This window comes from Nomascus leucogenys, chromosome 5 (assembly GCF_006542625.1).
Source record: "Nomascus leucogenys isolate Asia chromosome 5, Asia_NLE_v1, whole genome shotgun sequence".
Lineage (NCBI taxonomy): Eukaryota > Metazoa > Chordata > Mammalia > Primates > Hylobatidae > Nomascus > Nomascus leucogenys.
Genome location: NC_044385.1, coordinates 39,132,383 through 39,158,606, shown reverse-complemented (window position 1 = coordinate 39,158,606; position 26,224 = coordinate 39,132,383). Strand labels below are relative to the sequence as shown.

General features: G+C 40.8%; 1 protein-coding gene across 3 annotated transcripts in view; it reads right to left on the bottom strand.

Moving 5' to 3' along the window:
• The window catches only part of FGGY (FGGY carbohydrate kinase domain containing), a 445,679-nt gene that overhangs the window by 64,013 nt on the left and 355,442 nt on the right, over nucleotides 1-26,224 (bottom strand). For 2 of the 3 annotated variants that reach the window (XM_030812917.1, XM_003265147.4), the window contains exon 14: nucleotides 25,117-25,211. The exons of the other annotated variant lie outside the window; for it this stretch is intronic. In XM_030812917.1, coding sequence (XP_030668777.1) covers nucleotides 25,117-25,211 — 95 coding nt within the window. The remainder of the gene's footprint in view (nucleotides 1-25,116; nucleotides 25,212-26,224) is intronic. 3 annotated transcript variants of the gene reach the window in all.

Sequence of the window (26,224 nt, the reverse complement as noted above, 5' to 3'; positions counted from 1 at the left end):
AAATTTCCAAGTGGTCAGCAAAGAGAGATGCCAAACTTCAGAGGGGAGCTGAAATCAGTTTCCACACCCAGGCTTCCTTCTTTGTCACAGTTGAGAGATCGAATGAATGGTATGTTTAACCATGAGGCCATGGGGCAATTGAGATGCTGATTCCCAGAGCATTATAGAAACACTGCGGTCATGGGGCTGTGGGGGTTGGGGGGGAGTGTGAAGACGCATCTGTAGTTTTTCTGGGCATAATGCTAGGTACTGACCAAGGGGTGGGAACTGCGGGGTGGGCATGGTTCTGACTAGCTGGGAAGATAGAAAATTATGAAGTAAAGGACCAAGTACCATAACAGAGTTCTACTCAGTGTTTTTGATGAGAAAGAAATGATACATATGACATGCAGAACCTTATCAATAAATTAGCTTTCTCTCCTTTCAAATGACATGAGGTGCCCTAATAATCTTTGGGCTGGAACAAGACATCTCAGAGAGACCAAAATGTCACATATCACATTACATTTCTAAACAACCCAATGGGACAGGGAAAAGTAGTATTAATATTTTAACTTTGGAAACTATGTTTAAATCCAGAAAAAATATAGAAAGCATCTCATCAATCAGAAGGAAAAAAAAGGCATGCTTTTTTGATAAAAGTATTATTATCTCTACATACAGATTACAGAACTGAGGCTCAGAGAGTTTAATCACGTTACCCAAGATCACATATTTAGTAAGTTTCAGAAGTAAGACTGGAACCCAAGGCTGTCTTATTTGAAAACCCACTTTTAAAATCTTCAACTCTCATTGCTTCTCTGTGATTGACTGAAGATTTGGGCAGAAGAAACAAAGAAAATAGGGGGTGATGTGGAGGGGCACAGCATGCAATTCTGTTTACCTCTTGTGTCACCTATTTGCAAAAGACTGGAAGAAGAGAGTCTGATTTCTTCTCAAATACTGCTTCTCATTGCTGCTATCATCCACAACTGAGCTATCTATTTCCCCCACTGGAAAGAAGTCACAAAAACGTTAAGCACGCCAAAGTCTTCACAGCAATGATGGTTATAATCAGCAGACCACAGAGAACAAGCTCTGTTGCGTTAAGAATACAACCAAGAAGGAAGGAAATTCTGATACGTGCTACAGCATGGATAAACCTCGAGAACATTATGCTAAGTGCAATTAGCCAGTCAACAAAAGACAAATGCTGTATGATTCTACTTACATGAGGTATCTAGAGAGTAGTTAAATTCACAGAGACAGAAAGTAGAATGGTGGTTGCTAGGGGTTGGGGGAGGGGGCAATGCAGAGTTATTATTTAACGGGTAAAGTTTCAGTTTTGTAAGATGAAAAGAGTTCCGGAGATGGATGGTGGTGATGGTTGCACAATAATGTGAATGAACTTAATACCACCAAACTGTACACTTAAAAATGGTTAAGATGATAAATTTTATGTTATGTGTATTACAAACAGACAAAAGAATACAACCAGGACCACCTCCTCCAATGGCGATTTACAATTATGTACAATGTTCTCTTGCCTGGCACAATATGAAGCATGACCTTCAACATTTTCAAATTTTTGGAAGTAAAGGTATTTTTGTGGTATTTCCTCACCACTTTTCTGGAAAGCAGCATATCTGGAGGTAAAGGGTGTTTGTTTGTTTTTTTTTCATGTAATTTTACATTTGCCTGTTTCATATGGATGCTCGTCCTGGTTTGATCAGCAATGAGCTCTCTGGCCATGCACAAAGCACTTCCCATTTCTGGGTCTCAACTTCCTCATCTGTAAAAAGAGGGTTTGTGTGGGATGATCTGTAAGGGCCCTTCCAGTTCTCAGTTCAGATTCCTATTTTTCCAAATGCTAATAGTGTCTACACTCTTAGGTACACATTGCTTATTATTAACACTCATCAGATCCTTTTTGTGAGCCACTCGTCATTTCAGAAATACCTGCACTTGCTGCACTTTTCCTGGGGGCTAGACAGAGAGATGAAGGACACAGTGTGAGGAAGGTAGATAGAAAGAAAACAACTGAAAGGCATCTTGGAAGGAGCACTGGACTGGGAGTCTGATGCTATGAGGTTTAGTCCTGGGCCCCCGCCACTTGCTCACCATGTGAATCAGGAAGGAAGAAAGCATTTACTGGGGCCTTTTATGCATGAGGCACTTTTATACATATTATCATACTATTTCACACATTTTAGTAATTCAGGTCCTATCTTCACATTTTCTTTTCCCAAGTACTACCTATAGTATTGATTAGTCATAAAATATGTCTCTAAATTCTGGGAAAAAAACTTTTCCTTCTTTTTAAAATTTTCTAGGGAAAAATGTTCATGAAAACCCAGGTTTAATGCTAGGTACTTTTCTAGTATCTATTAAAACTTACAAAAAGGGTGTCTATAAACCAGGATGTAGAATGCCTGAATGTCACTGGTGGTGTGTCTGTACATTTTGGAAGATGACACTTGATCTTATTTTATCTCCATTTTTGGCTGCTGGTGCCCATGGAATTCAGCAACTCATCCAATTTTGCACCAGCAGAACTCACAGCAATGTGCTGGTTCACATTTCTCTCACTTTTAGAATGAAAATGTTCTAGAAAGTTGCATACACAGAACTTCCATGATTTTTAGATTTCATAGATGGCAACACTTCCAAAATGACTTGGGAGACTGACATACGGTTAGAAAGTTTTTATTTTGCTAAGAAGAAGCTCAAAGTTTTCTCTGACAAGTAATATATATATATATATATATATAAACCCACAGGACTTTCTACATCAAATGGTTGGGAGGGGGACATCTCAGCATAATATAAGTCATTTAAGAAGAAAAAAATTAGCTTAAGGAAGAACTCATGACATTCTGCTTACTCTTCTGTATTTCTGACTAGTAAAAACCCTGTTATGGACCAGCCACAGTCTAGGCCCAGCACTGGTTGACCATAGTGTAATGGGCTTTGGAATCAGGCAGATCTGAAAGTCCAGGTTTTGTACTAACTACATGTACAAAATACATGTAGCGTATTTTGAGATAATATGCTATTAGAGATAAGCGTTGGGAAACCACTTATCTCCCGTGAGCCTTAACTTCTCATTTGTAAACTGAGGATACTGCTCATTGCCATCAAGATTAAATATAATAAATTTGTAAGATGCCTAGCACAGTGCCTGACTCATTGAGTAAGTAGGAACTCGTTAGGTCGTAATGACCACTTAATAACTTTTACCACTCTCATTGCATCTACCAAGAAAGGTTGTCATGAGGATACAACATGGAATGCATGGGCGAGTGTGCTGTAAGCTCCTATGTGTCCTAAACTGTAACTCCTCCTTTGGGTCTCCACTTAGAAGTTATTTTCCCTGGGAAACTCTCCTTGACCCACTAGGTTGGGTAAGAAGCCTCTGCTCCTGGTATCATGGCACCTGTCCTCTCCATCTTTTCACTTGTCATTGCAATAAAATTGGTGGGCAACTTTTCCCTCTCCCCAGAAGGCCCACCAGAACTCTGAGAGGGTAGAGAATATACTAGTCTTGCTTGTCATTATTTCTCCACCATCTAGCACATAGTCACTACCACATATAGAACTCTTTTAATTTGTTAAATAGATACATGAATTGATGGAAGGACTAGTAGGAGTTTTCAAACCTGTTTTGTGGTACTGTGCTTAATGCTTGATTGTCTTGGCTATGGGCTTACATCAACATTTCCCAACTTTGGTACTTGAAACTTTAGTAAAGTAAGATGCTCCATGAAAAACTAATTCTTTGATCAAGTAAATTTGGGAAACACCATACTCTTCATGCCTACCCAACCTGGGAGATTCACAATGCATGTTAACATTTTAAAGTCTTAACAGATGTCTTGCTATGAAGACACCTAGTTAGAGCTGGGTACTGTGAAGTGCATCCATAGTCCCACCTACCTGGAAAACTGAGGAGGGAGGATTTCTTGGGCACAGAAATTAGAGTCCAGCCTGGGCAACACAGTGAGACCCCATCTCTTTAAAAAAAAAAAAAGACACCTAGTTATCTTGAACATCATAGCAGTTTACAAACTAATTTTTTCCAGAAATACTTTTTAATATATCAAAGAAGACTCTGAGAAATCCTGGCCTGTGGAGACTTTGGTCTCTGAGAAAATATTTCTCATGGTTTCTAACAATTCTTTGTCCTGGTTCTCCCTTTCCCATTGAAAACTTCACAGCCAAGGATCAGAGCAGGCATGCATACTGGGCATGACAAAAGGCTATGTAGACAATGGAAACTTTGAGAAAACTTATAAGACATGTGAACCCGTCCACGAACTAACCAGAAGTATTTTGACATTGACTATGGAGGTCCCCACTTGTATCACATGGAGCTTTCAGTATTTTGTCTTATTTATTTATTTTTTTTGAGACAGGGTCTCACTCTGTTGCCCAGGATGGAGTGCAGTGGCATAACATTGGCTCACTGCAACTTCTGCCTCCCAGGTTCAAGCAATCCTCCCACCTCAGCCTCCCGAGTGGCTGAGACTATAGGCATACACCACCGCATCCAGCTAATTCTTTTATTTTTTGTGGAGACAGGTTTTTACCATGTTGCCCAGGCTGGTCTCAAACTCCTAGGCTCAAGGGATTCACTGGCCTCAGCCTCCCAAAGTGCTGGGATTTCAGGTGTGAGCCACCGAGCCTGGCCAGCTTTCCCAGTTCTGTGCACGTATATGACTTCAACCGCTCCTCCTCCTCCTCTTCCTTCCTCTTCTTCTCCTTCTTCTTCTCCTTCTCCACCACCACTACTATTACCACCAGCTTTCACAGTTCTGTGCACGCATATGATTTCAATTGCTCTTCCTTCCTCTTCTTCTTCTCCACCACCACCATTACCACCATTAATATGTATGACACACTGCCTGTGCCAGGCACTGTTCTAAATGTTCTCCCTGTATTAACTTACTTAATCATCACAACAACCTTATGAGGGAGGTGCCAGTGCCACTTCCATTTTACAGAGGAGTAACTGAAGTGTAGAGAGGTTAATTAAGCCACAGGTTTGTAAGATGGGTAGAACATTTTACAGATTTACACTAAGAAATTTTACTGATAGAAAACTGAGGCTGAGCATGTAAGTGATGCGTTCTGATGAAGCAGTCTGTAAGCAGCCATATCTGTCTGATTCCAGTGCAAACTCTTTCTAGCACGTCAAGCTGTCTCTTGGTGTTAATATTTTATATTTGTGAATTACTTTATAGTTTACTAAGCACTTACACATCTTTTATTCCATTTAAACCTTCTGACGATGCTTACACAAATATTATCTATCTTTTAGATTGTGAAATTGAATTTCAGAGTTCCTACTACTGGTAGTAATAATGATGATAGAATTAATGATAACTATCTTCTACTTTTGATGAGCTGACTTGCTCAGGGCAACAGAGCTCGGCACGGGCAGATGTGAGGCTCAGACTCAAGTCTTCTGATGCCAAGTCCAGAGTTTGTTCCACCCTTGAAAGATGGGTCTCTCCAATATGACCATAGCATGATTAGTCTAGCTGCGGCAGAAGAGAGAGGTTTACAGCATCAGCTTGGCATTCAGTTGGCGTGGCTTTTAAAGTGGCTCAACATCTGCCATCAATTATACTTCCTGTTGCTATGGTGATAGTTTATTATTGCTAGGCTGATAAGACGGCCCATGCAAGAAGACTATCTTCCTCTTTTTCCCTCCCACTCTACAGCAAAGTTTCTCCCCCGCCCCCCCCCCCGCCTTTTTTTTTTTTTTTGTCTCTCATCTAACGTAGTGGACCTTTTGCCATATGATAATGATATAGTAGTTCTTAAATTGGGAACCCTGTTGGACTCCTGATAATAATCCGTGGAGTTAATGAGAATTTTTTTTTCCCTTTTGCTTAAAACAGAGGCTTTGTCAGACCAACTTTGGTTCAATTCATCTCTGACACTTATTAACTCTCCGATCATGAACAAATTACATAATTATCTTCCCTGGACCTTATTTTTTTCATTTGGAATAAGTGATAAGAAAGCCTAACTGACATTTTGAGAATTTTATATAATAAATATAGAGATGTCAGCACCAAGCTTAGAATGTAGTGGGTAAACAAGAAATGACAGTAGTTGTGATATTTAACATAATAGCAATGATTATTTACAAAGAGGTGAAAGAGACAGAGATTTAGAGTTGGAAGTCTGGGTCATTTAATTCCATTCATGTATCAACAATTCTAATTTTTCCTTCCATTGAACCTGTTCTTTCCTTTATAGCACTTAACCCAAGATATATTTATTTGTACTTATCTTTTTAACTGTCTCTTCCAGTCAACAGCAGAGGTGATCAGTATTAGGACCATAGTTATTTTTCTTATCGTTGTACCTTGGGGGTATTTGTTGAATGAATGAACACATATTTACCAAGCAGCTACTCTATGTCAGGCTCCTTGTTAGCCATTGGAGATACAAAAATCACTTGAGCAAGATTCTTACTCTTGGGGCATTTGCATAAGGGGTCTGTGAAACTGACAAAAATAAAGTAAGCGAGGCCTTCATCTTTGAATCCAAAAGGGGTTTTTTACAAATCCAATGACATAAATGGAATTAAATATTCAGTAATCTTCTAGCACAAAGGACGGATGTGGGGGTGTATGGATATCTCAAGGCTCTAAGTACCAAGAAGAATTCAAACTGGTGGTGTTAAGTCCCCAAAGTAATCAGACTTTCCCTTTGAAACATACAGTTAAAAAGAAAGAAAGAAAAAAAAAAAGAACAAAAAAGAAAGGGAAGGCTTTTCTGAGGGCCAGCTCGTTGACTCCTCCCAGAACAGTCTGATCCCCTCTGCTAGTGAAGCAAGAGGTCAGATCCCCAGACGGAAAATCAATCTTCAAGAGTGGCTGGATAGAATTTCTAATTCACCAGTGCCATGACACGCAGTCTGTTTTCAGCCAAGGAGAATGAGGCCCAGAGGCTTTGGCTTCCCCAATCCACTGTACATTATCAGGCTGAGCTGACACCCCTCCCTGCCTGGAACACACAATGTCTGACAGTAACACAGACAGGCACAGTGATCCCATGGTGAGGGCCCTCCAACCTGCTTTTCTCAAGGTAGGCTAGGCTATTTTGAAGTTACTTTATTATTGAATTATTAAGTATCATTATTAAACATTATAATATTTTGAGTTATTTCCTTTGGAAAGATCTAGTCCAGTGCTTATGTTCAGCAAAGACCCTCCAAGGCTGCCAGGCAGTGGGGAAAGAGGGTGTGATGGATAAGCCAGAGACACAGTTCACCTTCTGCTTTATATATTGGCCTCCCAAAGGTTCCACTGCTTTACATTTTTGAAAACCAGAATCTGATTCTTTCAGTTTAGATGAGGAAACTGTGGCCCAAAGAGGTAGACCTCTTGTTTCAGATCATACACTGAGTTACTAGTAACAGAACAGACTCTAATGACTGGGGAGTCAGTCTTTGAAAAATTAGAGCAAGTGAGAACCGTTAAGCAGCAGTTTAGAGTCACAGCTAATGTGAACAAGTAAAGTTGTTTCTGGAGACACAGGTCAGATTTTACCTGCTAGCGACTTTAAATCTAAGTTCATCCCCAGCAGTGCCACTGCTTTAAGTGGCTGGGTTTCTGTGTCACTAGTCACAGGTGGCTATCTTCTTAGCCAGCTTCAGGGAGATTACAAAGTCTCTGTAAAACTTCACCTCCAGTCTGGTACAGCACACATGTATCCAGCACTGACTACTGGCTAAGGATGAGTAAGACTTGGACACTTATATGGAAGCTCACACTTGAGTGAGATCAGCAAACATGGCAACACCTAAGGGTGGTGCAAGAGATGGGCACATGGGGGTAGGGCTGTGTAGAGGTGGGCCTCACCAAGATGGGTTTCCGAAAGGAGCTTTATAGCGATGGGTTTCGTTTCAGTATTTACAGTGAAGAGACCACAGAGTCAGAAAATCTGGGTTTGTATCTGAGCTTCACCTCTTACCAGCTATGTAACCTTGGGAAAGCACGTGGCCTCTTGGTGATTCAGGTTCCTTGTGTGCAAAGTACAAATATCACGATCTCATGGGACTGTTGTGAGGACTAAGTGAGCTAATAACCACAAAGTGCTTAAATGGCAGCTGGCAAATACTAAATGAATCCCCTCTATCACTTTTAGGGGCCCCTTGAAGACAGGAGTCCCAGCACCCCACCGTACTATAATATGCTGGAACCTCACTAAAGCCTGTTGTTTCCTAGTCATTGAAACACTTTCTTCAATTTCCATTTTAGGATTTTCTATAAATTTCTCGTCCAGCCTCTGTAGTGGTTAGTCAGTTTACTGAGATGAAGACAACTGCTGTAGTCCAGTTATCCAAACCAGTCTGGTTTGTCAAGATCCCTCTTCATCAGAGACGGTGACAGGTGAAACTGAAAGGGCCAACTTGGTAGGAATTTCACTGCTGTCAACTCTATCCAACACACAGGCTCCTCTAGGCCAAGGTGTCAGGGAGGGGCTGGGGAGGGAGGAGGGAGTAGATTTTGAGCTGGTAGAAAGCGGCTTGCTCCCCATCTCTCAATGACATTGCTTCAGAAGGTGCTTTCTCCATCCTGAAATTCTCAAATGTGTGATTTTATAACACCCTATACACAAATGAACTGTAGTGAAAGAGGATAGCATTTTAGGGGCATTTAAAGAGAATTCTCTTCTATTTTAGAGACTCCTCAAAACTGTGAGAGATAAGTAATAAACTTTTATTATTACTCACAGGCTGAACTAATTTACAAGCTATTTTTCTTAAGCAGAAAGCATTATTATCCAAGAAGGACTTAATGTTTTTTTTTTAAAGTGAGACTATCAGCTTGCAACATTGTTTTAAAAGACAGTTAAAGGATAAGGGAATACTGAGCAAAAAGTACTCCCAAGTCTGCTAATCACATTCCTAATTGATCTGTTTGTGGTTAACAACCCCCACCTGTAATCAACTGTGGTCCTATCTATCCAACTTTCTCTTTCACTACTCCTGAACTAGGACTCTTCCCAGGAGTTAACGTTGATCTCCATTCTGTTTGCTCTCACCAGCACCTTTATCTAAAAATCCCTCTTCCTGCTGCTTCTCTGCCTGTCCTAAGTTAATGTTTCCACTCCAGCCCATTTCAAGCCCCATTTCTTACACAAAGCCAGGCTACTCTTTCCTGCTGGTAGTCACTACCAGAGAGTAGATTATGCAACGGCACTCTCTGGTTTCAGGTCACTTTATATATACTTCTCTAACCCAACTGTCTGTTCCTGGAAGATGGGGAACCTGGCCTTGCTCCCCAACCTTTTAAAAAAATGTCTAGGCCAGACGAGGTGGCTCACGCCTATCATCCCAGCACTTTGGGGGGCCGAGGCGGGCAGATCACCTGAGGTCAGGAGTTTGAGACCAGCCTGGCCAATACGGTGAAATCCTGTCTCTACTAAAAATACAAAAATCAGCCAGGTGTGGTGGCAGGCGCCTGTAATCCCAGCTACTTGGGAGGCTGAGGTAGGAGAATCACTTGAACCAGGGAGGTGGAGGTTGCAGTGAGCCACGATTGCGCCACTGCACTCCAGCCTAGGCGACAGAGTGAGACTCCGTCTCAAAAAAAAAAAAATTCTAAAAAACACCTGGTCCTATACTACATATGGTCCAGTTCTTGGACGTCCCCAAGTGGAAGGAGCATGTGCTTGGGGAGAGAAAAACCTGCATTCAAATTCCAGGTTGAATATGAACACTCGGTATGAACTTGGTTAAGTTCCTTTACTTTTTTGATTCTGTTTTCTCATCTGTAAAAAATGAACACAGTAAACTTTCCACATAAACCTGTTCTGAGGATTAGGTGAATAAGGTCGAATATTGTTTCTGTAAGGTCATTTCTACAAGACCAGGGCAATATGAATTATGTATGTAGTTTTCTTACTATCTGCTTTGAAACTGACAAAAAGATTAGAAAACTTTGAGGAACAGATATAAGTCCAATAAACAGGTTCTAGGACATACAGACTTAAGTTGCTAAGACCACTACTTAATTGCAGTGTGACTTTGGGCAAATCACTTGCCCTCTCTGAGCCTCCATTTCCTCATTTGGCATATGAGAATAGTCACATACCTATTATAGTGACTTACCTAGAATAGTGAATGGTCCAGGGCTCTGGCTCAGGAAAGAGGAGTTCCTATTCCTTTTGACTAGGTACTATCTTGTAGTGTGCTTGGCTATGACTTGTACTTGAATCTTGTCTCCTCAGATTGGGGGTAAGCTACCTGAGGCTCCTGGCGTCAATGCCAAACTCAGCTGTGTGTATAGGCAGTATTCATCAAAGATGCTTAGGTCAATTTATTGTCTTTTGAGCTTTAGTCCAAGTGAACTTCTCTCCACGATAACCAGCCATCCCTTCTCCAGTTGGCTTGGCTCATTCCAACAGGGAGAGGAGGAGAAGTGAATTCTCTGTAAGGACTACCTTTTCTTTTAGTAGTTAAAAGCAATGATATCAGTCAGAGTCCAGTCAGGTAGCTGGACTACCAGTCAAGCTAGCTAGGTAGCCCAAAGACCTACTCTAGGTCTTTGAACAGGAGGAATTAAATATAAGAAATTAGTTTCAGCCAGACATGGTGGCTCACGCCTGTAATCCCAGCACTTTGGGAGGCCAAGGCAGGTGGATCACGAGGTCAGGATATCGAGACCATCCTGGCTAACACAGTGAAACACCATCTCTACTTTAAAAAAAAAAAAAAAAAAATTAGCCAGGTGTGGTGGCGGGTACCTGTAGTCCCAGCTACTCGGGAGGCTGAGGCAGGAGAATGGCATGAACCCAGGAAGTAGAGCTTGCAGTGAGCCGAGATTGTGCCACTGCACTCCAGCCTTCCAGCCTGGGTGACAGAGTGAGACTGTGTCTCAAAAAAAAAGGAAATTAGTTTCATTGGTGACAGAAGACACCTAGAAGCCCAACAGGTTGTTGAAGCCACACAGAGGTTACCGACAGCAGACAGATGCTACCCCTCTTAGGAATCAAGGGATAATGACTGGGCGTGGTGGCTCACGCTTGTAATCCCAGCACTTTGGGAGACCGAGGCGGGCGGATCATGAGGTCAGGAGATCGAGACCACGGTGAAACCCCGTCTCTACTAAAAAATACAAAAAAAAAAAAATTAGCCGGGCGTGGTGGCGGGCGCCTGTAGTCCCAGCTACTCGGAGAGGCTGAGGCAGGAGAATGGCGTGAACCCGGGAGGCGGAGCTTGCAGTGAGCCGAGATTGCGCCACTGCACTCCAGCCTGGGTGACAGAGCGAGACTCTGTCTCAAAAAAAAAAAAAAAAAAAAGGAATCAAGGGATGACAGGAGGCAGTGGGTGTGACCAGAGCCAGGAACAGGGAATGTCAGTCTAGAATGGAAACCAAAGAAAAGCTGAGTGGCCAGAACTGGGACCTGAGAGAGGCTGGGAGTTGGAATCAGACAGAAAATGCAGCTGCTGCTGTAGTGAAGGGGAGAAATGACCTGACTTCTGCCTGCACATCAGTCATTCTCCCAACATTACCTCCCATTGGCCAAGCCTGCTCAGAGGCCAGGTGCAAGGGAGCGTAGGAAGTGTAATACACAGCAGAGCAAGGGAAGGAGCACTGTCTGAGAGCAAACAGGCAAAGGACCAGCCCAGCTATCTTTCAGTAATATATATGTAAAGCATTAATACAGCATATGATTTATAGTCAGCTAATAGTAATGATAGTTATCATCATAAATATTGCTATAATTTTGTATACCTCTCATTGAGAGTTTACTCATACTAGTAACTGTGCCAAATACTTTATACATATCATCTCATTTAATTTTCACAACAATTGCATGAGGTATGTGTTCTTAACAGTCTTATTTTTATACAAATGAGTAAGCAGGCTTAGAGAGGTAAAGGGACTAATCTGGTGCATAGCTACAGGATTGAAATACAGCTCGATTTATTACTTATAATATGAATCATAGTGCTAATAGTAAAAGAGAGGGCACTAGATAAGCTGAACATGAAACTCCTCTCAATTTCTGGAGACCTATATTTCCAGGGCTGAGGCCCAGAACACTCTGTGAGCACTAAGTTTGCCCTTAAAAAAGTAGAGATTAAAAAAAAATAATAGAGCATAGCAGACCATCTTTCAGGGAAAATATTTCACAGGGTAGCAATTGTCCAAATGGAGAAAAAAATACATCACTTAATGTGGTTTATAAAAGTCCACAGAGTTCTCTCTTAAAGGCAACAGGGTATTTTTGCTATGAGGATGCCAAGTTCAGCAGTCTCTGTGGGCTTGCTGTTTACTGATATTTGATATGCTTCAACATCTGTTGCCCTTCTCGATTGATGGGTGCTTCATTTTAGCACTTCTCTGATGCCAGGCTGGTAAAAAGCTTTAGTACTGAGGTACTATGAGACACTCCTAGGTCAGTAACACGGCTTTGTTTGCAAAGCTGGCCAAGGGAAGGAATATTCATGGAAAAAGGTGAAGGGACATGCTATCTATCTACCAAACTGGGTATTCTTGGTTCTATCCCTGAGTCAAGTGACATCTCCAAAAAGCTATAAACCCAGCCTGTCCTAGACCTGAAGTCAGGTTTCAATGTTATGATCTGTGCTCTCAGCAAGGTGGTATATAATGAATTCTGCCTTCTTCTATAAGAGTTCCATGGAAGGATTTCTAAGTTCATTTTTAAAGAAATAATGATTTTAGAATTTGGTATAAGGAAAAACGTGGTCTCTTTCAAAGAATTCGTATAATTCTTTGACTCCATATGACTTGATACTTTTCCCAGTTTTGCCTTGGTTGCCTGAAGTTCAGTCAAAGTAACCCCCTAGGGGATTGCTTGAACAGGTGTTTGAGGCTGCCGTGAGCCATGATTATGTCACTGTGCTCCAGCCTGGGCAACAGAGCGAGACCTCATTTAAAAAAAAAAATAACTGCCTAGTCCAGGTCAGAGACCCATAGATAAGCCAGATCTGTCCCATAGATATTTGGTGTGGCACTCACCAATCCAGACTTAAAACAATCTGATTTTCAACATTCTTTAGTAGTACTTTGAATACAAATATTAGTACTAATACTTTTCTAGTACTTTTCTCCTACCTGATACAGAATCAAATCACCTTGTCCTTTGCTGGTATCTTCCCATGTTTATATGTATCTATATGTGTGCATTTTCCTCTTTTTACATCATTTCTAACTTGTGAGTTTTATTCCAGTAACTATTTAGTCACTTGTAAGCTTTCTTAAATCCTTTACGGAAGCAGAGTATGAATGACAGATAAATTGTTCTGTTCACTAATCAAAACTGCCAAGATCAGTGCAGCAGCTGCATTCCTACTGCATCCTAGGGCTAATGCTCCCTGGTGAGTCACTTGTGCCTGCTCTACCTGCCCCACCTGTCAAAGGGTCACCACAGCTGTAGGCTCTGCCCCACCATTCCCTCAAGCAGAAGGAAGTAACTTCTTCCTCACAGTAGTGAGTGAGAGGTCCGGACATCCTTGAGAAGCATCTACCCTATTTCTAGCATGCGACACGCAAACCTAGCTATAGGTGCCCTCCAAAGCACAGGGCTGTGGGGGATATGCAGAGGGCAGGGCTGGAGCCAGACCACTTGAGTTTGAACCATCGTTCTGCCACTAACCATCTAGGTGACCTTAGACGACCTTTTCAATAGCTTGGTGCCTCAATTTCTTGCTTAATAGAGTGGGACAATGATATCACCTACCTCATAGGGTTGTGGTGAAGATCAAATGAACACAGGGAATGATAATAGTACTTTTCTGCTGAACAGGCATTGTGCTAAATGTGCTTTCATTCACAGAATCTTTGGAGAAACTCAATAGGGTCAGTTAATATGGAACTGAGCTCAGAGAAATTAAGTAGCTTGCCCAGCCAGGTGTGTTCACACAGCTAGCAAGCCGAGGAGATGCCATCGCCGTGAGGTTCAGCAAGGTGACTTAGAGGGCTACTTTCTGCTGCTCCATGATTTCCTTTTACCCTGCCTGTGTAAGCTCACTTACTCTTTCTACTCCTCACCCCACATACTTGGCAGGTAGTTGCTAACATATCACAAGACTGAGGATCCAGCTGTCATTACTAATATTTACTATGTTGAGCTGAAATGGAGAGAGATTTGTCCCGGGTTGAGGCCCAAGCTCCTTCTTCCACTTTCAGAGGAGGCACTATGCTGCAAAGATGAGGAGCATAGGCCTGGGGGGGTCCCACGGTGCCCTGAGTTCTAGTTCCATCACCAGCCAAAGGTTGCCTCCTCTGGAAGACTTTCCCAGCCCTCTTAAGACAGTGGAAGTCACTCTTCAAATGCTCCATCATTCCATTGCAGAGTAATTGCAATGGAATCTTTTCTGCTGTTATCTTTTACAGGTGAGGCCTCTGAGACACAGAGAAACTGAGTAACTCACCCAAGGTAAGTGGCTGAGCCAAGATTTGAGTCCAAGAAAATAGTCTTTGCCATTACACCTTAGACTTTTTCATAACTGTATCCATCTGTGTCCAACCTCCCCCCACCAGTAGACTGGGAATTCCTTGGGTACTGACATTGTGTCTAATTCTTCCTTGCCCTGCTACTGTCTAAGGCTGTTCCTGTCACATGTAGGCTTGTGCTGATGAGCCTTGGCTTAAAAAATGAAACGGCCATCGAGGCCCCTACACACGACTTTTCCAGATCTAGTCCACTGTCATCTGTCAGCCCAACTATCACAGCCCACCCAATCTCCAGCAGCGGAGGAGAGCAGAAAATGCATCCTGGTATCACAGGAAGGACCTGAGTAAAAGGTGCATTAATGGGGGCAAAAACAAGCCAGCAGAGTGATTAATTTGGCTTCCCCTTCAATATTCTGTTTTCACAAGTTCATTATATAGCACTTAATTACTAATTTGCCCTACTTAAACCAAGAGTGCTTTTAATTTTTAATGAGATAAGGGAAGAAGATGCCTTTACTTAGTAAGGAGCAGCTATTTTATTTCCTTCTCTTGTTTTGCCCAGCCAATTAATAACATTTCTAAGGAAATGCATCCCTCTCATGAATTCTTTCTCCCTATCTTCTTCCTGATCTCCCAGGTTTAAAAAGAGATGGCAACAGACAACAGCCACTTAGAAACAAACTGAATTCATCTCTGACCTGGCTGGCTGGGCTGGACAAGGCCTTGTAACATGGAGTAACGTCGTGTTCACAAACAGTGCTACCTGATTTGGGCGGAGCTGGGTTGTATCTATTCCCAGGAATCATCAATAGCATATGTATACAGAACATAGTCATAGGTCTCCATATAAGGCAATCCCCCAACAACCCTGCTTTATTTCTTGGTGTTAATGTCAGATAATTTTAAGCACAGTCCTGGGATCGCCTACAAACAGTCAGGGGCATGGACTTTGGAGTCAGATCTGAATTTGAGTGCTGGCTCTCTCACTTGCTAGACCACAGGCACATTACTTAAACTTTCTGGGCCTGTTTCTTGTCTGTAAAGATGAAGTGAATAATCTAACTTGCAAGAATTAAATGTCATCTAAAGTACCTTAGCACAGTGCCAGGCTCAGGATAGGTACAGACAAATACTCATTTTCTTCTCTTTAGCAGAAGGTAAGGTAGGAAAATCAAAACAAGGAAAGGGATTCCAGCGTTTTTATCATTACCTACAGAGCAAGGAATCTAGTTTAGTGCTATTCAAAGGGCCCGTCTGTGGTGAAAGGAGTTTGCCCCAGGATGTAAGCCAGCACACCGATTCCTTCATTGAGAACATCTTGCTATGAATAAAATGACAGCTGAACTAAACAGTACACTTGGTGACATAATTGATTTACATGCTGATGCAAGCTCCTTGTTTCATAGCAAATCTGAACAAACCATTTAGAGACTGCCCTCTAGTCTGCAGACCGCTCTGAATAGTCCAGGCTGTTGACTCAGTTGAATGTCTCCAAGTGCTTCTGAAGATCCCTTCCCATCCTCCTCTGAGCTTAGAGATGTGGCATTCTACAGAATACATCAATAGGTTCCCTTGCTCTCTGATTCTGATTCCAGCCAATGGTGAGGCTGGCAGGAGATTAGAGAGAGGGAGAATAGGGTTAACAGTGCAGCCCTTTTCTTCCAGGTTCACTGTGCAGTCTCTACACAGCCCTCTCTTCTGGGCATCCAGTAACTGCACTTTTCCCTCACCTCTACAGGCCCAGCTGTTACAAACCCCAGGGTCACATTCTCCCTGTGATTTCTCTATGTCTGTATGACTGCAATTTTGTAAACAGTCCCTCTTTTAAACCTTCTCAAATTACTCTAATTTGAGGGTGCCCTCTGTTTACCTGTGAGGACACTAACATTTACCAAAGGGATATTTTGATATACATTTAAATTCTTGTCATCTATTTCTGATACTAGTTTTTAAAATAATGGTAATCACTTAGCCCCATAAGAATCCATTTCCACTTGTGGCTGAGCTGAACAGTCCTTGGTTTGGGAATCCCAGGCTAGGACTTGGATTCTGGCTCTCTCACTTTCTAGCCATTGGCTTTGGTAACTCACTCACTCTCTCTAACCCTGTTTCCTCATTTGTAAAATTATTATAATATTATAGAAAATGTCTTTATATACAACTTTTAATATGGTATAACTTTTTAAAATGTTCAAATTTCTTTGAAATGCATACAATTAAATACATGCTACTCAAGATTCTGATCCCATGCTAGTTTTTTATGGTTCACTGCAGAGGATCAAATACCTCTGTTAGGAAACTATAATTATGATTTCTTTTGTTTTCTTCTGCATATTCTTGATCATCTGCCTAAATGCTGCAACTGAAACTTTTTTAAGACTCTGTACCTTCCACACTCTGAATCGAACCTCAAACTTTTTCTAGTAGTGTGTGTGTGTGTGTGTGTGTGTATTTTTCAAGGCAATTTTCCCAATCACAGAATATTACTGATTTAACTTAAAGCCCTGTCTTTCCTGAGCTCTCATTTGAATATTATACAGCATGGATTTCATTGCTATTCATGAGTTATTTTAGTGTAAAGGAAAAAAATAACCTATTTCTACTTTATTCCAACAAGAACATTTACAATAAAAAGTAAAGGCATAAATAGTAATTAGAGTGAGGAATTAATTACTTACAGGCACGTCTTTCTATGAGATAAATCTTACACATTTTTGTTTAGGTTTACACCAGTATGAAATGCCATCTTGAACAAAATCAAGTCAAACAGGTAAATCTTATTACAGAAAGAGAGTTCTGTAATCCTTTAAAGTTTCTAAGAACTTAGTAGATGTTTAGCCCTTGGTTGCTTTTATAAAAGCCCAATTCTTACATTCCTGAATAAAAATCGTGGGGGGGAGGTGAGAGAGATATTTGGGAAAATGCGTTTTGTTAGCCTAAATCTTTGTGTTAATAACAACAGCATTTAAGTATCTTTTAATTCAAGTTATTTTAATCCATTAAAGTATTCCTTAATCTATTGTACTTCATTATTGAAGTATCTTTTAGTTCATGTTCTTAAAGTGCTTTTTATATCTACCTAAAGTGCTTTTTATATCTACCTTTTTATATCTATAAAAAGTAAACAGGCATATATTATGATTAAAAGCAAATAAGTAGAGCAAAATAATACTGGTGAGTATGGTCATTCTCTGGGGAAATGAATTAGAATATTTCCATACCAGAGGGCACCTTGCTTATTTTTATTTCTGTGTTGGACACTCAACCAAGCAATGACGACAAATGTGTAATGCTATTTTTTATAAACCATACCACCTTGTGAGAGGTGTCTCAGATGCCATAGTGTACTTCCCTAGCAATGTATATGTATCTATAGGATATGGTCTGATGGAATACAAAGAGCATGGGCTTTGTATTAAACAAGTTATACAACATTTCTGTGCTTCAGAGTCCTCATCTGCACAAAGATTGCTGCTACCAACCACTGGGTTGCTTCAAGGGGTCTATAAATGACAATGGATGGAAATAACAGGTCCTGTTCTTGTATCACTCTGTAAGGAACAGGAGAGTCAAATGATGTGTATCTTATATTGAAATAATTTCCTTAAAAAATTACAATTTTCAGTTAATGTTTTGACTTTTACATCCATGGTATCATTCTGCAAACTGGATTGGAACCAGAGGTTTTATAATTAATCAGAACCTGATCTATTTTTGTTTTATTCTATTTTCTTTTTTTTCTGGAGGGGTGGAAAAAACTCTTAAAAAAAAAAAGAATGTATTGTTAACCAGGCGTGGCAATAAGGATAATGAATGTTAGGGCCAACTTCATATTCTTAATTGAATTCTTCTTTCAATTATTAATTATTATACCATTCCAAAATTTTCTGTTGACTTTCTGAGGGACATTGACATATGGGACAGGATACTCAGAAAATTCAATCAGTAATCTGAATCTATTTAATTAGGAATCAGAATCTCATCCAGAAACACATGCATAAGCAGAAAAGGGCAAAAGGCTACTAAAAAAAAAGGCTGATAATATCAGGACCATATGTGAAATAAGTAGGATTATAAGACGCCTGGGGATGAAAGCTAAATAGAACTAAAATGGAACTAAAATCCACGGCAAGAGATTCCTTATATACAAGAAATGTAAACCCTGAGTTTTCAGACACTATTGATGGGAGTATAAATTATTACTATGTATCAGAACCCTAAATGCTGGGCACACTTTTTGCCTGAACAATTATATGCCTCTAATTTTATTTTATAGAGATAATTTAGGATGTGTGCAAACATTTAGTTACAGAGATGTCAGTTGCAGCATTCTTTAAAACAATGGAGAAAACCTAAATATTCAAGTCTGGAGGACTGGTGAAATAAGCTATAATACATTCTATTAGGTAGAAAATTATGCAGCCTACAAAAATGATGAATAAAGAAGTTTACTACATATTTTTGGGTATAGGAAAAAGGTCTAAAAAGATAAAACTTTATGCATTGTATAATAACATTTCGTAATTTAAAAGTATAAAATGATTTTAAAATATGTACAAAAAGACTAAGAGAATAGAAACCATAATATTAAATAGTTAATAAGTAATTAATTTAAAATAGGTTATTTTAGGATAACAAGATCAATGTCTTCATATTTTCTTTCATCTTAATTAAATTTTCTTATTTTTGTCCCCAATGAACATGAAATGTTAGTATTCCAAAAAAAGAAAAAAAAATCCAAGTAAACTAAAGTAAGCTTCATTTAGAGCCAGTTATATTCATCACCTGTTATGCATTTCAGAGCCTATGATTTTTGTATATAACATGTCTCCCATGCTGTTTTATTTTGTAAGAGTCAACTTTCTGTGACTTTTTTTTTTTAGCTCTATTTGGCTTTCTGTCACCATAAATAACAGTTTTGCTATTTGCAAATAATAGTCTAAAATCAGACTATCTCCTGATTTGTGACCTATGGTATTTCTTTTCAGAAAATACACCACTGAACACTTAAGAAGCCAGAAAATATTTTTAAAGAAAAAACAAATCGAACAAATTAGAAAAAGAATGACAGGATAAGATACAGACCCAGAGAGATCTTCATTTCAATTCTGCTTCTGCCCTTTCTGTGTAGCCTTGGACAAATTACTTAAAACATCTCTGAAGCTTGGCTTCCTATCACAGAAGGATAAAAACATGCATCCTGCAAGCAGGATGACTGTCAAGATTAAATGAGGTGTCTTATCTGAGGCTACTATAATAAAATGCCATAGACTGGGTACTTAAACAACAGAAATCTATGTTCTCACAGTTCTGGAGGCTCAAAGTCTGAGATCAGGGTGACAAGAAATGGGATGGTTTCATACTTCTGAACATCTACAGTATTTCGGTTTTTCCTAACCTCTGGAAACTAAGATAATGATAATCAGCTTTATTTTACAAATAGCAAAACTGTTATTTATGGTGACAGAAAGCCAAATAGAGCTAAAAAAAAAAAATCACAGAAAGTTGACTCTTACAAAATAAAACAGAATGGGAGACATGTTATATACAAAAATCATAGGCTCTGAAATGCATAACAGGTGATGAATATAACTGGCTCTAAATGAAGTGAATTTCATGAAAAAGAACAGAAAGAGAGGTTTCAGCTAAGCAATGAGGATGTTTGCAAGGAATGACCTCAAGGGTAGACCACTGCGGTCAGCATGGATGGTTTATCTTGTGGGCACACATTACAGAAAGGGTGAGTAATCACAGCTCTCAACTGGCCACTTACATGTATTGGTCTTGAAGACACAGGAGTCTGTCTGGAACGTGACAGGGAAAGTTGATGGTGGGAGTGCACGGAGTCAGTGGTTTACAGGGGTGGCAACACTCACACAGTGGGAGGAAGGAAGGTCTGTGATTAATTGACTGATTCCAAGGGCTTATTTTCTTTACACCGGTACTCCCCTTAAAATGACTGCTGAATGCATTTTGATCTCTTGTCACTGTCTCCTTTTACTGATTTTTGCTTCAGATGCTTCCTCTGCTCCTTTTTTTCCAAGGTGGGGGGTGGTGGTTCAAGACAAATAGCACTGCTGGAATTAAAGCTTGTTTTGTCTAAATAGACTTGAATAAAAACTGCCCCTGAAGATAAGAAATTACAGAAAGCTAATGACATCTGCAGGGGGGCCTGAAGGAAACAGAAAGTGGAGAGCCATTTCATGTTGCTGTCTCTTTGCCGTTTGATTGAGTTTTCTCTCACAACGACTTGAAACTGCTTCTTGTTTTATTTATTTGTCCTTGTATTTCTTAGAATCTTTTAACTGTCTGTGCTTAGAAAGTGTAAGCATAGTGATATTTCATAAACTTAGTTTTTTTCCAGTTTATTGATTTTCCAGGAGCTGGGAGCCTAGAGAAGTGTTATGGAACACTCTCAGCTTCTAATTATAATTATTTGTTTTCCCAGATATTCAGAATTATAGAAGATCATTTTGTACTCTACTGATGATGGGGGAAGGATCAAGTAGAAAGGTCACAGAGGTCAAGACTACAGGGATTCCACATTCCTAAGAGTATAGGGAGGGGAAGTGAACTGCCTTCTTTGTGTCCCCTCCCACCTATTCAATAGCTAAACTTTTACTGTGAGAGCAGCATATCTGTGGCTTGATTCCATATTTTTCATTAAACCGCAGATATAAAGCTGATCATGATTTGCCTTCAAGAATACTTGTCCTCAAGGAGATTGTACTCTTTAGTAAAGACACAGTTTTGAAAACTACTAAAAGGAAAACACCCTTTCTAAAGAGGGACAACTCTTTAAGATAGTATTAGTCATTGTATTCTTTAGAATGAACGAACAGCCATGTCAGTATCCTTTGTGAGATCCGAATTTGACAAAGAAATAGTAAGAAGACTTTAGATGCCTAAAGGGAGAGAGAGAGCAAGAAAGGACAGGGGAAGAGAGACAGAGACAAACTAAGAGGAGAATCTGAATGGATAAAAGAACAGAAGAAGGAAGCTAGGAATTGTCAGCATGTTTCAAAATTTGCAATATCAATAGATCTTGTTGTTGGCCAATCTCTCATTAAGGGCCCACCAGAAAATTCCATCCATTCTCTCTTCCCCTGATAAAATTCTCCCAGAATTGAGATACAGAGAGTCTACAATAGCTACAAGTAAAATCTACAGCTGTGGATCCATTGGTATCACCCAAGAAAGGTATAGGACTCTACCCCTGGCTGAAAATCATCCATTCAGGGGCCTGTGAAAACCCTGTCTCCTCAAGCACATAAAACTTTTTCCTACCTCTACTATCTGGGTCCTCTGGATTCTTCCCAGCCTTCCCAGCATCTGAAGGAGGTGACTCTGGCTGAGTCTACCAAAATTGGCCTATCTAGATAAGAAGTGAAATCCTCCATCTAACCACCAGATGCGTGCTACAGGAGAAGATAAAACATCTGACTTGCTGGAATAGTTGAGGTGCTGGCAGAAATTGTTCAACTTGCTTAAGGAGGGAAAGGCAGGTACCCTGCAAACCAAGCCAGGGTCTCTGAAGTTCAAAGAAAAGACTGTGCTGAAGTTCAGGTTGAAAATATGAATCACAGAAAGAAAGCAATTCAATTTTGCCTCACCTTGCCAGAATCTGGAGCTGTTCCTCAGACCTGGGGCACAAAGGTCGGCCCCTCTTCTTTGGAGGGGAGCAAATGGCGCCAAGTCTACATGCATTTTCATTTCCAAAGCAGTTCCAAGCATTTTATCATTCTAATGACACTGATTACACCTGAGAGGTCACTGGAACTTTCAGAGGCTCTTTATCTCGATAGTCCCATGTGGGTGGCAATTCTTATTTAAACATTAAAAAAAAAAATACATAAAACACAAATAAAACAAGCACCCAGAGAGAACAAGTGACATCGTCTGAGGACAGTAAAGCAAGCACAGAGCTCCAGACTATGGCGATTCTGTCAGATAAGTGATGACAGGTAAGACCTAAGGCCTCTCTCAGCTGGGGGCTCCCTTTACTAGACTGTGTCTCCTGAAAATGATCAGGACAGGAACACACATCCTTGGGTCGAATAGGAGACATGAGCTTGTCTTTACAATGCTGTGAGCCTTGTAGCTGCTACTCAAGTCATCAGTTCCAAATCTGATCTACTATATCTTAGATTCTGTTCCAGAAGACTAACAGCAAATCTCACATAGCCAAGATGTCAGTGTGGAATTAAGCTCAGTTTCCCATTAGGGGAAGATGTGAGTGGAATTCCTTTGGAGCTGGAGATCCCAGTTTTGAATAAGATATCAATGAAGCCATAAGTCATGGTATGAAGAATCTAGTACAGCAGCCTCATCTTGACAGGCTATTCTCTGTTTGAGCTACAGACTATCTCCTGATTTGTGCCACCTATGGTATTTCTTTTCAGAAAATACACCACTGAACACTTAAGAAGCCAGAAAATATTTTTAAAGAAAAAACAAATCGAACAAATTAGAAAAAGAATGACAGGATAAGATACAGACCCAGAGAGACCTTCATTTCAATTCTGCTTCTGCCCTTTCTGTGTAGCCTTGGACAAATTACTTAAAACATCTCTGAAGCTTGGCTTCCTATCACAGAAGGATAAAAACATGCATCCTGCAAGCAGGATGACTGTCAAGATTAAACGAGGTGTCTTATCTCAGGCTACTATAACAAAATGCCATAGACTGGGTACTTAAACAACAGAAATCTATGTTCTCACAGTTCTGGAGGCTCAAAGTCTGAGATCAGGGTGCCAGCAATGTCAGGGTCTCGTGGGAGCCCTCTTTTGGCCTGTAGAAATGGACTTCTTGCTGTGTCCTCACATGGCAGAGAGAACAAGCAAGCTCTCTGGTGTCTTTGTATAAGGGCCCATCAGACCATCATAACCCATCAGACTAGGCTCCTGCCCTCATGATTTCATCTAACCCTAATTAGCTCCCAAAGCCCCACTTCCACATACCATCGCATTGCGGGTCAGGGCAAATTTTGCAGGAATACAAATATTCAGTTCACAACACAGGGTAACCTCTGCAGAAACTTAGTAAGCATCCCTCCTATTTTGACCAGTATAATTTGTCGCAGGAAGGGCAAGATATTTAATTGTGAGAACATCTCCGTCAGCTGATACACTAAAATAATAATTGACAATTCATTGATATTTCAACAACAAATATCTCCATGTGCTATTTTTGAGGAAGGACGAGACTATCCAGAAAAAGTCGAGAATTGAACTATACCATCTTTGTTTAAAGACTCACTCATAACCCACAAGAATTCATGAGTGGATTTAATTCCTTGTGAGGGAGATTTCACAGTCATTAGTTTCAGAGGCTTGGATAGCATGTAGTGTCCCACATTTTCCAAAATGCAGTACAAACAACATGACACTTTTACGTCTGTCTGTTCCTAACAGTGTACCCTTAAGTTTTGGATCTCTGTTGCCCAATCTCTGTGGCTCATGAAGCATTGTTATAGGTATTAGGAAGATTATACAAAAAGTACCTAGCACAGTGTCTTTGGCACATAAGAGGTTCACAAGAAACGAAGCTCTAATTACTGAGCTACTAGCTACCTGGCTTGTAGTCCTAAGCTTGAGACCATGGGCAAGTCATTTGGACACTCTGCTGCTTAGCTGAACAAATATCTCTTGAATGTTCAGTTGAGAAGTGGGAGCCAGACTTCTTGATTCTGGCATTTACTAGCTGTTTCATTTAGGCTGAGTTATTTAACTTCTTTATGCCTCAGGTTCCTCAACTATAAAATGGGGATAATAGAGCTGTTGCAGGGACTAAATAAGCATGCTTGACACACAGAAAGAACTCACGATGCGCTGTCAATTACTATTACAGATAAAGGAGTAGAAGTACAGAGAAGACTGTTGAGGCCACAAGAGCTGGTAGGTAGTCAAGCTAGGATTTGAGCCCAGGTGGTCTAATGCCAGAGCCTGTATGCTCTTAGTTTCCATACCACATTTGTTCTTTACCTTGTATTATTTTAGCACTCAAAACCTCTCCACAAAGCCCCATGTGTGCAAAGTCTTTCGCAATTTGGTGGGAGGAAAAGTTTTGCCTCTCACCAGAAACTAGTATGTTTCCTCTTTTTGAAAACAAGAATTATGCAATTTATCATGTGTTCTTTTTTGTCTTGCCTGCCAGGAAGCTCAGAGCCAAATTATGTGTTTAATCACAGCCACCAAATTGTTTCCTTCTTCCTATATCTTTGTTCCTTATTTTCCCTTTTAATTCCTTTTTTATTTAATACTGACATTTTCATTTGTGTCTCTTGTTGACAGAGGCCTTCAAGGTATTTGGAAAATGGTGAGGTTGACATACGCAAATAAAAATCTGAAATACACATGAAAAACTGAAGTTTTGAGCCTTACCTGTTTCATGTGCTCAAAGAAAAGTGGTCAAGGGGAAATTTAAAAGGAATAATTTAAAAGGTATTTTAAAGAAGAAAGAAAAAAAACAACTGAAAAACAGAACGACCAACACGAACTGAGGCCAAGTCAAATGAAAACTGCAATAAATATGTCTGAGGCTAGAAGTGTTTGTGCTTTCCCTGGCTGGAACCTATCATTTCTTAATTATATCCTGTGTGTGTTTTGTAAAATGCAAGCTGCTGTCAAGAGGAAGGATGGCCTCAGACAGAGGAGGAGCCACAGCCCACCCCCTGGTCTTCACATACCTGTACAGAAGCGAAATCCCCTGAGGCACAGGCACCCAGAATAGCAGCACCCACAAGAACGGACTCCACCTCTTGCGACAGGACCACAGGCATGCCTGCGCAGGACAAGGCCACACCTTGGTTAGGGAGCAGAGCCAGGGCAGTGTGAGAAGCCAACAAGCAGCCGCAGCGGCAAAAACACCTGACATCAGGGCAGCAGCAGGCCCCCCTCCCGACTCCCCGCAGTCCTCCCTTCCTTGTTCCTTGGGATTATTTGGTTCCAAAAGATTTCACTGCCTGTGCCTGCTGGTGCAGTAGCCAAGGGCCCAAGGGAAACAACACCATATATATCAACTCACGAGACCTCAGTGCCCAGGTTTTTCAGGCTTCTGCGAGCTGCTACCTGCCATTTGATTCAAGTTCAGATCCACAGATGTTTATTAAGCGCTCTGCTGGCCGAGGGAATACTGAGATGAATCGGACTGTGCCCTGCTATTCAGGTTTCAGAGGGAGATGGATGAGAGAGATGAAGGCTACGGCGGGGGTTGGTTCTCTAACTGAGATGTGCTAAGGGAAAGGTGACAGCAAGAGAGGGTGTGATTCATCCCTCCAGGGGCTTCTCCCCTCTCTCAGGGTGCATGCCACAGCCCTTACGGTGGCTGACAAGGGGCTCTCCCTCCCAGATCTGGCCCCACTTCTCCCCCTCTGATATCCTCCTCCTCTCCTTTCAGCCATGTAGTACTGGCCTCCTTGCTGCTTCCTGAGTGTGCTTCGGGGCCCTTACCCATGCTGTTCCCTGTCTGGAACACTTCCTCCTAGATGCCCACATGCTAATTGCCGGCCCCTCCAAGTGTTTCCGCAAACATCACCTTCTTACTGAGCTTTCCCTGGCCATCAGATTTAAAATTACAACTTCCCTCAACACTCCTTACCCCCTTAACTGCTTCATCCCACCTTCCAACATTGTATTTTACTTACTTATCTTGTTTAATGTCTGTCTCCCCTGCAAAAACTTAAGCTACATGAGGGTAGGGACTCTGTTTTGACTACTGCGGAATCCCTGGCATTTAGACCAGTATCTAGCACATGGTAAGTGACTGAATGATGAGTCACTTACATTTCTGGGGTG